General features: G+C 44.6%; 1 protein-coding gene across 3 annotated transcripts; it reads left to right on the plus strand.

Moving 5' to 3' along the window:
• The first annotated feature begins 1,600 nt into the window (after nt 1-1,600).
• Nucleotides 1,601-15,475, plus strand: spats2 (spermatogenesis associated serine rich 2). 3 transcript variants are annotated; one of them, XM_079741368.1, is made up of 13 exons: nt 1,601-1,695; nt 3,296-3,523; nt 4,256-4,335; nt 5,701-5,809; nt 8,417-8,466; nt 8,635-8,896; nt 9,204-9,392; nt 9,732-9,867; nt 11,003-11,061; nt 12,002-12,111; nt 12,217-12,319; nt 12,579-12,706; nt 13,111-15,475. In XM_079741368.1, exons 2-13 carry the CDS (start codon nt 3,502-3,504, stop codon nt 13,369-13,371), a joined length of 1,509 nt encoding a protein of 502 aa, XP_079597494.1. In that variant the 5' UTR covers nt 1,601-1,695; nt 3,296-3,501; the 3' UTR covers nt 13,372-15,475. The 3 variants fall into 3 exon arrangements, with proteins under 3 accessions (XP_079597494.1, XP_079597496.1, XP_079597495.1); XM_079741370.1 differs by having other exon boundaries at nt 9,210-9,392; XM_079741369.1 differs by having other exon boundaries at nt 1,639-1,695; nt 3,436-3,523.
• The last annotated feature ends 567 nt before the right edge of the window (nt 15,476-16,042 follow it).

Here is a 16,042-nt window from a genome sequence, read left to right on the forward strand (position 1 = left end):
TCTTGGTTGGACTCGATCCGCAGAAGTAAAAGAGTATGAATCTTGACTAACTAACTAGAAGTCAGCGCTACACCTCAATGAACCACAACCTTCGGGGGGAGTGTATTTTCTGGTGTGACAGTGTGTGTTCTTGAAATGTCACCAAATTGACTGATCGATATGACGGTTACGAAGTACGTTGACCCAGCTGACTGCCAACTTCACTATGGATTCCAACAGTGTTGCCAGACTGGCTGCATGATCCAGTGTTGTCAGATTAGGCGGGACATCGGTCCTAATCTGGCAACACTGGACACCACAGTAGCAAAACATATTATTTCCCAGGATGTGACGCAGGGAGTTGGAGTTGCCAGATTAACATACTCGGGATCAGTTGAATATGATCAGTCTCCAGAACAGACTATATCCTTCTCTAGAACCAGATCAGATCAGAGTTTCAGTTCTAGGACGATGAGTCATTGTTTCTAACTTTGAGGGGAATCCGCATGATTTGTGTGAGGAATGTCTTTCTTAGATATTGGGTCCTTCTTTTCCACATTTTGTCAACTTCATTATCAACATCCTCCCATTTCATTTCAGATTTGTTGGTCTGGAATATCACATTATTGTCGAGACGTGTAGCCTACATACCAAACTGATTTATCTATCTAATTTAAGAGTATTTAAATGAGAAATGCATGTCATACTACAAGTTATTCAATAAACTGCTTGCGAGGGATTCATATACTGTAACATTAGGCTTACTAATCCTGTAAAGGATGTATAATTTAACCAATATCATAACCTTGATAATTACTGTTATTTTCTCAACACATTAACAATGTGTGCTATAAAATAAGCAAAATAGGCCTCACAAGAAAGATGACAGAATATTTATCTTTAACAGCCATCATACATGGTTATGCAAATCTTTATACTTTGTATAAGTATTTATACTTTGAACTTAATGCATCATTTTAAATTGGTTTCATCAGACATTTGGGGCCAAAAATAGGTTACAGCATACATAAATAATTATTTCATTCCAACACATAATCCAATTAGAATTTTCCCTTCTATGAAAAACGAAAATGCTCATCGCAACTCATCATTATAACTTTGATTATCATTGAATAAATGCCCAAACCATTCGTTTCACCTCTTATATATTATTTTAATGTACAATTTGGAAAGTCTCAGGGTGATAACGGCAGGAATGAGATTTGAAGGCAGGACCGCTGCTAAAGGGTGAGCATCAAGGGTGGGCTATGTACCAAGTGTGGGATGTGGACTGCAACCTATATGTAAGAAGTTTAAGATGTTATAATGCTCTTTGCATTGGGTGTGACCACATTCTCATTCTACATACCGGTGGGTCCTGCTATTGATTAATCGGAGGAACAGGGTTTGGTTTTTATAATTTCTAGATATCCATTTGCTTTGCCAGGGTTTGATTTTTTTAATTTTCTAGCTCATTTTATGCTGGGGAACTCCAATCCTGTGGGTGGCAGCAATGTGACTGGTGACATTATAGCCTCCCTTTAAGTTGAAAAGAAGAAAAATAAGAAAAGCTATGAAAGGGGGTGATCTGTCGAATCTGGCACCGCCTAAGTAGCCTAAAGAAAATATTGCACGCAGCAAACGACTGGAGAGACTGACGAGGCAGAGGCAGAGCCAGAAGCAGAAGCAGAAGCAGAAGCAGAAGCAGAGGCGAAGGTAACTTACCCCGCTCCACAAAGAACAATCTCTGTTACCACAATGGCGTAGTCATCTAATTGTTTGAAATGTGATTGGAGTATACAGAATAACCCTCAAATTAAAACGCTTCATCTTTATGTTATCTATATATTATAGTTGTCTAGCCTTTGCGATATAAGGCGTTTAACGTTAGCAGACTTGCTATCGTTGACGAGAATTGGGCATTAAATTAACAAAGCCAGGCGATGTGTTCACTGGCCGTCACTGCGTTTCACCGTCTTAGTTTCTCTCCATTGAACACTGGGTCTAGGCTCTAGCGTCTGAGATTACGAGCCATTACACTAATGCATCGCAGTGACGAGATGAGGGGACAATAAGCAGTTCTTGTAACGTCCAGCAAGCTAACCTAACCAAACCTAACGTGATTGATGCTGGAGGCTGAGTCTCTCAAAGTGTGTGTTAGTAAACCAGATGGATGGATGGATGGATGGATGGATAGACCGTTAAAGTGCTATGTTCCTTTAGTAAACCAGGTGGATGGATAGAGGGTTAAAGTTCTATGTTGTCTTAGTAAACAAGGTGGATGGATAGATGGTTAAAGTGCTTTGTTCTGTTAGTAAACCAGATGGGTAGATAGATGGTTAAAGTTCTATGTTATGTTAGTTAACCAGGTCGATGGATGGATGGTTAAAGTGCTATGTTGTGTTAATAAACAAGGTGGATGGATGGATGGTTAAAGTACTATGTTGTGTTAATAAACAAGGTGGATGGATGGATGGTTAATGTGCTATGTTAAGTTTCAACCTTAAAATAAGGGCATTACCTTTGTGGTTTTTGTGTTACTGTTGCCAAACGTGTTTCCCTTTTCTAATTAAATTACATCTCTTTGTTCATGTATGGTTATATTCGATTTAGTTTGCTTTTCGTTTTTGGGTAAACGGAATATTATAGGTCAACTCAATTTGGTATTTTATTATTACATTTGAGTCCCTGATATTGTGTGCAAGTTGGAGCCAAAGAAGAAATTGGCTTTAGTCAGGCATAACTTCTTTAACTAGAGTGAAATTGAACCCTCTTTATTAGTTAACCCATATTTCTTGATATTTATTTTGACCCAGTTTCCACATGAATTACGTCCTAACAATCACAGGAACAATGTTTGCTCAGCTGGTCAATGCTAGTCATAGTCACTTATCCAATATGTTTTCAACAATCAACATAACTACACCTTGTGCACTTGAAGATTCAAGCACCTGCCCTCTTGATAAACATAAGTCATTTCATGATAAGATTATAAAGTGGAAACTGCTGGCTGTGCTCAGAGGCTATGACGTGTGCAGAGGTGTGTTCCAGGGCTAGGGATAGATTTAGTGTTGGTTTAGCTGGAAAGTGAAACTTAAAGCAACTCGCTAACAGATTTGGTTAGTATTATAACATGGCAATAAAGTTGTGCAAACCACTGTACATAACTTGAGCTAGCATATCCCTGTGTCATTCTGATCAAGTCTGCATCAGAGAAGAAGAAACTTTCTCAAGAATTCCAATGTATCATTCAGTTATACTTGTTTCTGTGTGTGTGTGTCCGGCCCGATCTGACCCCATCTCTTCCAACCACTAGGTTTCGAACCTCAGTTGGCATCTGCACGAAGAGTGGAAAACTTGCGAGGGGAAAATCATCGTTCTCTGAGCCCTCTTCTGAGTGTTTATTTAATCTGGATTTTGGAAGTCTGCAATCAGGATTCAATCTTTTTTTTTTAGATTTTTTGGGACGTTGGGAGCCGAAACGGTGCAACACTTTTTGGATACCTCCTCTGAAACGCCAACATGGCCAAGAAGAGCCAAAAAGGTATGTATGGGCTGTTTGACTTGTTTGATCTGCGATCTAGGTCATAGTTTTTAAATGGAGCATTTCATGAGAATAAACGTGCAGAGCCCGAGGAAGATGCATATAAGCCAACATTTGGCTTTTGGACTTTTTATTTAAAGTCATATTAAGCAGAGGTTACTTGATGTGAGTGTAGTTTGTGGTGAGAGATTCACAGTGACCTCAATCTAGATTCCAGCATTCTCTGAAGGACCCTTTACACGTGTTCAGCGTTTTATTGTCCTGTCTATGGTCACTGCATCTTCTCCCTATTTTCAGCTTCATAGACTTGCTTTATCAATTGTAAAATCTGAGAAGTAATCTCATCTGGGGGGAACTACTTTAATTAAACTTTAACCCAACCTCATTGGCACAGATTCCGCATTGTCTTTTTGAATGAAAGATTTGCTGGTTTGAATTGTATTAAGTTAATGGGATCGTTTTTCTAACTTGTCAGAGTACAGTAAATGTAAGCTAGAAATTAGATACTGAGGAGAATCACAGCACAAGATGGTCATCTTAGGTAAAGGTTGGAGTTGTGGAATGCACAGGCTCAGCCTGAAGGGCCTGGGGTAGTGTAGGAACCCTCCTAGCAAGGTCAGTAATCACACATGCTTGCTCATTTTGTTTTGCAAATGATATACTAAGGAGTGTGACTGAGTTGGAAGGCCTAACAAAGGCTAGAATGACCCTTGTTGTTTTTTGGTTTTTCAGACACCTCTGGGGTGTTTTTTGACACTCACTCAAACATGGTCATGTCCCAGGGTGGAACATTTGAACGAATGAAGGAAAAGGTGAGAAAATGCGTCCTATTATTTTACTTCCTTCATTGAAACCAGTCCACAACCCTGGATTATGGGCTTCCCAATCTCAGGCGCTATTGAAAAGGTGCATTGGTTTTGCCGGTGAGATATTTGATGACATGCATTAGTGAAATTCCTAGGTTGCTATTAGGCTGCATTCATACTTGGTCACGGATATTACGCAAAACTTTATTTGGCACAGCCGGGACAGATCGGATGCAACCTGCGAGTCTGGCCCTATTCTAGAGCACCGATCTCCCAGTGGCATGACACTTGAATGGTTAAATGAGTGGGGAAACTACGTCAATGGGTTTTGCATGTTGGGAGAATGAATTTGAGGAAGAAATGAAAGTGAATTTCTTCACTTTCAATTTCTAGTGTCATCCGTCTTCTCTTCAGTTGTGTGTCAAGGTGTGCCATATAAAATCAAACTTGATTGAAAGGTCAAATAGTTGTGGATGACTTTCTTGGCAGGCCAGGGTAATCTCTAACATAACTGGGTTAGTCTGCCTATTACACAAATGAACTGTGATTCTATTTAGACATTTGGAACAAAACATTTGTTTTGGGCGTGGCAAGAGTGCGTGTGTTACATTGTCAACAAACTGGTCTCCTGGTAATTTAATGTTGGAGGACTAGTAATGATAGCATTCTCAAAATTTCCTGTTTCCTGTTAGTTAGTGCACCTGTAGCCTGTGACGTCATAGCGGCTGACATTTGTTTTTCCCCCTTGGTATCAGGTAGAAGTGCCGTGCCCCATTCGTTTCAGGTCTAATCCACATGTAAACCAAGTGATTAACGTCTTTGTTCTATTTTTATTGGGGTTTAGGCTAAATAATATCTGGTTAGTCCACGGTTTCAACTAACACTTACTACTATTACTGAAGATAAACGAGTGGAACGTCGCCTGCACCCAACCAAGGCTCATTGCTTCGTCAATCCATCCTGCGATCAATCCCTTATGTTATCCAACAGGATGTTTTCGATCAGGGTTACAACTCATGTTGCGGTTGACTGTTATTGATTAATACTCGTGGAGTCATTCATCGTTATCGCACTTACAGAACCATTTTTTATTAACATTAGATGTGGCATCTTGAGGGCTGAAAAGCTCACACCAAAATGTGCCTTTTTATTCATGGACTGATTTCGTGTCAGCCCGACAGTATCTGAGGCTTTATAAGCACAAAAGAATGGAGCCTCGTGCAAGGTTGCATCTTTCTGTGGAATGATTAACTTGAAGCTCACAAAACGAACATGGCCACTTTGTTTACAATGTTTTAGCCGTTAGCTGATGGTTGATGTAACAGTATCTGTCCATTTAAGATAATGCCATGCCTGGTCTTTCCTTTTCAGATAAGTGCCGTCAGAGCAGTGGTCCCAAACAAAAGCAACAATGAAATAGTATTGGTGCTCCAACACTTTGAGAACTGCGTGGACAAGGCTGTGCACGCTTTCTTGGAAGGTATGAATGTGACTATGATACTGTGGACAGTTGTTATTGTTGGACAAATGTCTTTGGCCTGTATATTGTTGACATGGAATTTGCCAAATACTCTTCAATACTGATTTAGGATATGATGTGTGTGTTTTATGTATATATATTAAGGGTGGGAAAAATGATCGATTCTTCGATGCATCGCGATTCTCTCTAGAACGATTCCGTCTTGATGCAGATAAATTAATAATCTGAATATTTATTTTATTTTTTTAATTTGTTTACCTGCTGCAACATTCTGTTTGCCAGAGAGGGAAAGTAATTAATTTAGTAATTCTAAAATTATTTAATTTATCTTCAGTGTGTATTGGCCAATCTGATTTGTCTTGGCGATTCAGCCTCATAGCATGCACACAAACTCACTGCCAGACACAAGAACTCCTCAAGAGCAGCTTTTTCTTTAATGACATAGAAAAGAAAGATTAGGAAGAAAAGAAAACTGAAACCTATTTTTTACATACTTCCATAATGTGTTGTAATGCAAGATGCATTGATTATTGCATTGTTCATAGAAAGTCATATTTTGGACAAAAGCTTTTTCTCTCAAAAAATAATAGATAAGTTAATTCATCTGTTGATGTCTTTAATGATCATCACAAAGTAGGAAGTGATTAGCAAACTCTTGAGTAGCAATTTTTTTTTGTTGCATCGATAATCGTTTTCGAATCGTTGTCTCATAATCGGAATTGAATCGTGAGGTTCCAAGAGATTCCCACCCCTAATATATATGTGTATGTATATATGTATATTAGTGCTGTCAGTTTAACTCGTTATTAACGGCGTTAACGCAAACCAATTTTAATGGCGTTAATTTTTTTATTGCGTGATTAACATTCTTTTGGCTTGGCAAATGTTGTAGTTCTTTCACCTGTTGTCTAGCAACAACTAGTCACGTTAGAAAAACAACATCATACCGGATCTTGCTACACCGGAAATAAAACAACAAGAGAGCGGGTGAAAAACTCCTAAAAAGTGTGTGTGTGTTTGTGTGTCACTCTGTTCAAGCCTGCACGAGAGTTCAATGATGTCATTAGCTGTTACGTCTTTCTGACCAATCGCAGTTCAAGGCCCACCTGGGCTGTACCATTTCGGGAGAGGCCGCTCATTTACTCCCCTCTAGACAAAAATCGACTTGGTTGCGACATTGACAGTTTGTTGCGGCTGTCGAGTGAGTGAGAGGTTGCGGGCGCACAGCTCAGGCTGCCGGACGGCGCTGCAAGGAACTTTTATAAATGCAATATTGTTATCCCGCAGTAATCAGCCCGACAGACCCGAAACGTTAACGGCCAACCGGGAATTCTCCCGACTCTCCCGATTACCTGTGCGTGTGTGCGTGTGCGTGTGCGTGTGCGTGCGTGTGTGTGTGTGTGTGTGTGTGTGTGTGTGTGTGTGTGTGTGTGTGTGTGTGTGTGTGTGTGTGTGTGTGTGTGTGTGTGTGTGTGTGTGTGTGTGTGTGTGTGTGTGCGTGCGTGCGTGTGTTATTTAATAGCCTGGTAATGTGTATAGGCCTACGTATGGTAGGAATATTCATACTGGTTTAAATAATAAATGTTATAGTATTTCCCATCTTTGCTGAGCAGGAGTTTTGTTCAGTGATTGAAACAAATAAAAGCCTGGGCTATTGAAGTTTTACGGTAGGCCTACCACTGTCATGCACCTACCCGATGTCAAGTGGACCGGGTTGAATTCACTGCGGGTCTCTCTTCTTATATCCGTCTTACCAAATATATTTTATTACTGTCCTTCTCAACACTCTCTGATCTCACTTAAAGGCTAGCAGCACGAAATCAAGGGATATTTAGAATAGAAAAAAATGTGTGATTAATCGCAAGCTAACTATGACATTAATGCGATTAAATATTTAAATCGCTTGACAGCACACACACACACACATATATATATATATATATATATATATATATATATATATATATATATATATATATATATATATATATATATATATATATATATATATATATATATAATGTGTGTGTATGGCCATTGTGTACAGAATATGGCGTTTTATCAGCAGGGAGCAGTATGTAGTTTGCATACAGCCTGTATTGTTGTTTCAACAATCGTTTGTTGCTCTCTCTAATCCTTGCATAGCGTGAGGCTTAAAGCATCCATGTCATGATGTGACGGCGGGGGCCTTTATGACGAGGCGGGTGTCTTTACGATGACGAGGCCTATCACATTCTTTCAAACCAAATTTGCTGCTGAAAGCTCAGACCTCCATTCAAGTCTGGCTTGTTATTGGATTCCTGGTGATGCTGAACCTGACGAACTGTTGTTGTTGGTTGTGTCATGCATCCTTTAGCAAAAGGAATTGTGGTCCCACGAGCCGACGGGCTAAGTAAGAGGGCATGGCCCTCAGACAGGGTTTCCCTAGTACGTAGGATACCACACTGTACGGTATTTTTGGCTTGGCCTCAGGTGTAACATGTTGGGGAAAGTATTCAAAGCCTTTGGTTTTTTGGAAACCATGCAAAACGCCGCGCGGCTCGTCGTTCAGACGCCTCCGCGGCCTCAGGGGGTCGTTAACCTTTCCCTGTTTGCGTTTCTCTCAAGGCAACGCAACGGAGATCCTCAAGGAGTGGAACGTCACCGGGAAGAAGAAGGTAAGGGCCAGCCGACTGTACTGTAGCTGTGTTATGAGGGGACTCCAGTGCAGCTTCATTCAACCCCGGGGGCTGTCCTTTGTTATCCACGACCACCTGTCTGAGGTCCACTGTAGTTCAGATGTCTCAATGGGTGGTCTCTCTGTCTCTTCTCCGCATAACGTGCAGCCCAAGAAGAAAAAGAAGCCCAAGCCTGAGCCGGCGGAGGTCGCCCCGGCGGAGGTCGCCCCGGCGGAGGTCTCCCCGGCGGAGGTCTCCCCGGCGGAGGCCGCGCCGGCGGCAGAGGACAAGGGCACGCTCAACGGTTTCCATGCCAATGGCTCGGTGTTGGATGGCGACTCTCTGGATTCACTAAGCGAACAGCTGGACACAGCGTCTCTGGACGCAGATGCCGAGCTGGACTCTGAACCCGCCACGTCTGAAACCCAAGGTGAGGGCCGAGCCGCTTGCCCTAACCCTGTTTTACTGAGGTCTATACGGCTTGGAGCACCTTTACTTATGGACAATGGTTGAATGGAGGGTTGGTAGATGTTAAGCATGAGGTCTAGGGGTTGCCTGACAGTTTCTGATTGACGCAAACTATGTTTTTTTAAATGGGTCTTTGAAGGCGAAATGTAGTGTTTGTTGTTTGCCGGGAGGGTTTAAGTGCAGCGTTTTTAGTGTTTGCTGTTATCTCACCATATCGGCCGTTGATCACGTGTGGTACAAACAGCCAGTGGTCCTCCACCCGCTCTCAGGTACAGACGCAGAGGGTCCCCTCAGCTCAGCCAGCCCCGCCTTCCAGCCGGGAGGGAGGAACCACCAGGCCCCCAAAGGCCAGAGGGTCCGCTCCAGGCCCAACTCCCACTCCCAGGCGCCCATGTCCCCCTTACCGCTGACCCCCGACGCTGACGCCCTGCGCGGCCCTTCAGGAACCAAGAAGACGGGTGAGCCCCTCGGTCTACTGTTCCATCCTTTAACCCTCTGTGGGGCGGCATGTGGCTCCGGAGGTAGAGCGGGGCGGTCTGGTAACCGGAGGGTTACCAGCTCGATCCCCGGCTCCTCCTAGCGGAGTGTCGAGGTGTCCCTGAGCGAGGCACCTCACCCTGACTGCCCCCGACGAGCTGGCTGTCGCCCTGCGTGGTTGACCCCGCCTTCGGTGTGTGAATGCGTGCATGAACGGGTGAATGTGAGGCCGTGCTGTAAAGCGCTTTGAGCGGCCACCGGTTAGAAAAGTGCGATGTCAGTTCAGCCCATTCACCATTTGTGTCTCACTCGGCCTGCAGCGACCAACGTGGAGCGCTCTGTGAAGGACCTGCAGCGCTGCAGCGCCTCCCTGACCCGCTACAGGATGGTGGTGAAGGAGGAGATGGACAGCTCCATCAAAAGGATGAAGCAGACCTTCGCCGAGCTCCAGAGCTGGTAGTTGAATGAGCCTCAAGTCGTTTCTTTATTAGTTTCTTTTCACAAGAAACGTTTCTTAAGCCACTGAAGGCTTGGTGTGTAGGACGATGAGGCGAGGTTCCGTGTGTTGTTGTATAATTGCTGTGATAAAGGCTCCCAATAGATATGACGTATCTGTAATATAGATAAACGTGTGTTTGGCAGCATTGGCCAAAGTCTTGGGTTTATTTGTGTTTTCCCTGATTGCCATAGGAACAGATCTCGCTGTGCCTCATTCCCTCAAAGCGTTTGAACTACTTCAGACTTGTATAGCAGATGACGTATGTCAGCAATATTGCGTAAGAGTCTGGGCCTCACCTGGTGCATTCTTCAGGGAGTCTGGCCGGTGTCACTCCACACCTGGCTGCTCTGCGGCCGGTAGGGACCGTGAAGTTACTGAGGACCAATGATCTGTTAATTAATACATTAGGGATAACATGGAATACAAAAACCGCAACTAGCAGTATAAACACAAAATACAGCATACACATTCTAATTATAGATAAAATGATAATATAACCAACAGCATAGTGTATAACAATAAAATATAGCACACTTTGAGTGTAATGTGGTGATCTATACCACGGTTACCAACAAAATCAAAGCGGTTACCAAATATTGTGTCATATTGGCAATTCACGCTCAAAATGAATGACCTCCTCCGAGGGAAACTGAGATACAACTTGTCTGGGACCTGACTTGTACCTGGCAAACGGCTCCGTCTGCGGTTCACCCAGGTTACTACTGCAGGCGGTAGGGCGACTACAGGAACCACCTTGTAGTGGATGTATTTAAGACCCTGCTGTAGGGCCAGCCACACTGCGCTGTTGCCTTCTAGAGCTGGTGGGATTTCCCCATCTAAATAAATACCACAGATAATCACAAACGCAACAGAATTGTATATAAGGAGAAATTGTATTGTTTCATATTGACATAAATGTTTTGGTGTGGGTGCCCTCAAGTCATAATGCGTAGAAATGAAACCGCACAGAATTAGCTGACCTGGGAAGTCTAGAGAATTCATTGCAGTGCAAAGTCAAAGTACAAGCTCTTATCTTGGTTAACGAGTCATCTCTTCCCCCCCCCGCTGTTGTTTTTGTCTTTCTCTTGCCAGTCTAATGGACAGAGAAGTGACCCTGTTCGGTGAAATGGACAAAGTCAAGGCTGAGGCCAGTAAGTTGTACATGTTAAAACAACACATGAGGCCACCTGCTGACCAGGAGTGACTGGACATAATCTGATCACCTGATCAAATCGCTGAAGGGGAAAGGTGGCAAGGAATCCGACCTAAATGAATTGTGTCTGCGGTCAATTCAATTAGTATAGCCCTTTATCACAATTAGTCTTCAAGGGCTTTACAGGCCATTTAATTATGGCGTGCGCGTGTGTGTGTGTGTGTGTGTGTGTGTGTCTTCGTTTGAGCGTGTGCAAGTAGGCCGTTTGGCCCCACCCTGCGTGTGAGTGTTCCTGTGTGGGGCTGGGAGTGTGAATAGTGTCGGGTGGCGGGGGACTCAATGCTGCCTTTGTGCGAGGTGCACGCAGCACCGCTGAGGGAACGGTTGAACCCTGCTGTGGTTTCTTCAACATCACAAAAGCCAGCATTCCTGGGAACTCTGGGAAATGTCTGTGCTACTTGTCCCCTTGATATATATATATATATATATACGGATGTGTGTGAGACCACGGGGAGATGGCTGACACCAAGTCATACATTAATAACAATCTGCATGTGAAGTTATTGTATCCTCAATGATGCATCTTGTTAAATTCTATTTTTGTCTACATGTTAAAGTTGGTTCCCCCTTTGACAGTTGGGTTTATTATAGATGGTCCCCCTTTGAAACATTGTCTCATTAATGTTTTAACAGTCTTGGGATTAGATATGGATTCCCATGATTGTTTATACTGAAATATTCTAGTGTTGGTTGATCTGGAAGTCTTATTTGTGCTGTTCACCATATTTGAATGAATAATGCTTATATTTATCTATATCTCTAGTTGAGGGTCACATAGAGCATTGGGGAATCAAATCTTCAGTCCAACCTTGCATCTTCAGTAGAACCCAGTAAACGTGTTTATAACGTGTTTAACACAGTGTTTGTAACTTTTCCAGTGAGCATTTTGGACGGCCGTCAGAAGAAGGCAGAGGCACTCTGGCGATTGACGGACAAATCGGCATCCATGACTGAAGATCAGCTGACAGAACTACGGGCCGACATCAAGGCAAGCTCCCAGTACACCCTTAATACACCGGCATCCCGCTGCGCTTTCATCCCATGGGTGGATCAAGATGGTTAATCCAAAACCCTCCTCCTCTGTTTATTCCAGCACTTTGTGAGCGAGCGGAAATACGACGAGGACCTCGGGAAGGCCGTGAAGTTTACGTTTGAGCTGGAACCCCTGAAGACGAGCATCACAGAGTTCGGTTCAGGTACGGCCGCGGCTCCCACCTTACTTTCTGTACCGTGGTCTGAGATGGGGTCCAGTCATGGGAACACATGACCACTACTCTGACCACCGCAGGCTTCCTGTCCTTGGCGCCACCGTTTAGAAACACGATGTTTTTAGGTGTTTTGTTATACTTTATAATGTGATGTCCTTGTTGCAATGAGCCATGTGGTGATGCGGCCTGCAGTCTGTGTGAACACTGAAGGGAGGATGGTTGTGATCACTGTGTCCGTGCTGTGCAGTTTACCACCCCAGGACCGACTACTCGAACCGCTCCCGCTGCAGCTCCACCTCCTCCCCCGCCGAAACCCCGCCTCCTGGCCACGCCACGCCCGCCGGCAGCGAGTACCGCCCTCCGCCCAACAAACAGGTCGGCGGTGGTGCTGTGTGTCTGTGCCTTGGCTGTGCGTCAGCATGTGTGCGTGCGCGTGTCGTTGCTATGTGTCAGTGTGTTGTGTGTTCGCGTCGTTGTGTGTTCATGTCGTTGCTGTCTGTCAGCGCGCGTGTGTGTGTGGGCGTGTCGTTGGTGTGTGTCAGCGCGCGTGTGTATGCGCGTCGTTAGTGGGTCAGCGTGTCATGTGTTCGTCGTTGGTGTGTGTCCCTGTGTTGTGTGTGCATGTTGTTGCTGTGAGGTCCCGTGTTGTGTGTGTGTGTGTGTGTGTGTGTGTGTGTGTGTGTGTGTGTGTGTGTGTGTGTGTGTGTGTGTGTGTGTGTGTGTGTGTGTGTGTGTGTGTGTGTGTGTTACCGTGAGGCTGACCTCTTCTCTCTGCTCAGTCCTTCCAAGGGAACCGGCGCACCTTCCAGGGCCCGGGCTACAGCACCGGGCAGCGGTACAACGGGGGGCCGTACCAGGACCGCAACCCGGCCCGTTCCAGCTACAGATACCAGGGCGACGGGGCGGGCCAGCAGGGTGACGGGCACCGCACCGGCGCCGCCTCGCAACAGCCCCGCCCCTCAAGAGGTCCGCCCAACCCCAACCCGTCGACGTCCAACCACCAGCGCCCGGAGCGGCCCGCCCGCAACGGGGTGGCCTAGGGTGGCGGCCGCCGCCTCCAGCACATCCCCTACCCACCCATCCACCCCCCCAAACTCTCCCCCTGCACCCTATCCCAACCCCCCCCCCCCCCAAACTCCTGTATCAATGAAGAATAGTAAGAATACACGTTTACATTTATTTGTTTGTTTTTTGTTTTAATGGGGTCAGTGTAGCTGTGGTGCCACCTCCTCTCCTTCATCCTCTGGACTTGAAAAAGTCTGTCTCTTAGTGTTTTGTAATTGACTCTCGACATCGTGGCTCCCCTCTGCTTCCTTCTCAGCTCCCCCCCTCTCCCCCGTCGCCCTCCCTGAACACGTGTTCACCGGCGATTCCGAGGAAATCATCAAACTCCTCGGATTTTGGCAATCCCTGCAGCCTTAGATTGTACGTCGTTGGTTAGTTAAAAGATGTTCCAATGTGCTGATTGTGAATTAAGAGGACGTGGGAGACTTCATTTAACATAAATGCAATCAACGCTAGAGAAAACAAACCATCAAAGTTGCACATATCACTGCACGTCCTTGTGCGGTCCAACATGGCTGCTGCCAGCGTCGCTTGCTTGCGTCTGGTCGCACCGTGGAACCCGCTAGTTATCCCCCCCCCCCCGAGCCTGAGGCGAGGCCACAGGATGAGGATGGGGCTCTTTTTGTTTTAACTTTAAAAAATTGATTGGATTATTTTATTAGGTGCTGTTGCATTGTGAAAGCTCCCGAGGTAAGGGTCTGCATCTCAGTCGTCGTGTCCCTGACCGTGTTGAAGGTATCCAATGGGGTGTGCAGCCCTCCTTTTATTTCCACTTCTATTTATTTAGTTCCATTGCTGGTGATTTGATATGCGCATAACTGACATGCCTGCCTTTTTTTTTGTCGCAGCACTTCCAGGCTTGCCTTGGCAGTACCCTAGACTAGTACCGTTAGAGTGTATACTCTTAGCGCTTATACACGGCGTCCATGTAAACATACGTCGGTAGATGGTGACCTGGAATCATACTCACCCTTTGACCACACAATCTTTTTTTTCCCTTATACTGTAATTTGGGTCCATGAGCCTCCTAAATACCTCATTGATGTGCTTTCATTTGTTTCACATGGCCTGGGTGTGTCCTTGCGTGCGCAGGGTTTAAAATGGGTAAGAGGGAGCGATTGAAAGGTGTGCTCTCTCTCCCGTGTGCGTGCGTGTGTCCAAAAGGTTAGCGTGGAGCAAACCATCTGTCTTGTACCAAGCAGTCTTCCTTGAAAAGCAAGAAGAAAACAATTCCAGCTGAATCAATTGTAAAAAAATAAATAAATTTGTTAATGTTCACCTTCCAGCTGATAATATAACGTGGAGGCTATAGTGTACGCCAGATTTGTAATATGGCTGCTCTGCTTGCGTAGATAAGATTACGTTATTTGACTGAAGTGTTATAGATCTAAAACATGTAGACGCTGCCTGTATCTGTACCACAGGACAGCCTGTCTTTTACAGTTGATTGTTGAGTGTGTTGCTTTAAGCAGTTAAGAATGTTTTGCCATTCGAGCATAGGAGCGGCGCTGAGAGTCATTATATATTCGAGGGAAAGATGCATGTTCATAGGTAACGCCATTTCTCTTACTCACATGTTCGGCTGAGCGAACCTGTTTCTTTTTATTTTCATTTCAAACTGTAGGAATATTAGGTTATCGCCAAAGAAATGACATCACCCTATTTCCCCAGTTACTGCCTTTCCAAGGAGCTGTCTTCGGTCTTCACAGAATCCGATTCTTGTCAAGCTTTTCCCTGTGCAGACGCTCTCGAGTAACACCTATTCCCAATCTATCTTTTTCCAGAGCTCTACCTTGTGTATTTAGCTGTATACATGTTTACTCGCTTACATGGAATGTTTTTTTTTTATGTAATCATATTAGAATATTTTATTTTCTGTGTGGAAGTTTTCCTCCATGCAGCCTTCCAGTGTACATGTCATGTCCTTTTTTCACTTTTCTGCTATACTGTCAAACTGAAACTAAAGTGCCTTGTCTTCCTCTCATTTAACACCCCCCCCCCCCCCGTCACTAAGTATGGACCAAAGACATCCTACCTGTCCCATAACGACCCCTGACCGTCTCTCTGTCACTCACTGAATGGCACACTTTTCATTTACTATGAATAAAAAAAGGTTTGCAATACATTCATTCTGTGGAGTTTGTCTCTTCTGTGGAGGTCTTTGCGCTCTTGACTGCCATTCGTCAGAACAAGTTGGCGATATATTGCTTTAGTCTGCTGGAGTGGAACCGTTGCATCAAGACCTTAGCCAAGTATCTTGGCACCTAACCAGATGTTAATTTGAGGTTTGCTAACTAGGTCACCCATTTCACCTAACCAGATTTTAGTTTGAGGTTTGCTAACAAGATGCTTATTTGAAGTTTGCTTACTAGGTCACCCATTTCTTAGCGGGACTTGGGTAGCCACTAGGTGGAGGCGTGTGTCGTATGCATCTGGTTGAACTTAAACCGTCCCCACTAAAATGTGCTTAATAGGTGGAGGCTTGATTTATAGCCTCGGCACATCATTTTGTGTCTCTAGACTTGAAGGCCTCTAGTGTGCCTGAACATTTCCCGAATTAATATAAACATTAGATGACTATCTCCCACGGGGGGAAATATAGGATTAAAAACAAACTAAGGTTGGGCTGGACTTACTGGAGGCTAT

The sequence above is a fragment of the Pollachius pollachius genome (assembly GCF_949987615.1).
Source record: "Pollachius pollachius genome assembly, chromosome: 8".
Lineage (NCBI taxonomy): Eukaryota > Metazoa > Chordata > Actinopteri > Gadiformes > Gadidae > Pollachius > Pollachius pollachius.

Coding starts and splice junctions, on each gene's coding strand:
- spats2 (XM_079741368.1), top strand. CDS start 3,502: ATGGCCAAGAAGAGCCAAAAAG. Junction 12,112..12,216: donor AACTACGGGCCGACATCAAG/GCAAGCTCCCAG, acceptor TGTTTATTCCAG/CACTTTGTGAGCGAGCGGAA. Junction 12,707..13,110: donor GCCCTCCGCCCAACAAACAG/GTCGGCGGTGGT, acceptor CTCTCTGCTCAG/TCCTTCCAAGGGAACCGGCG.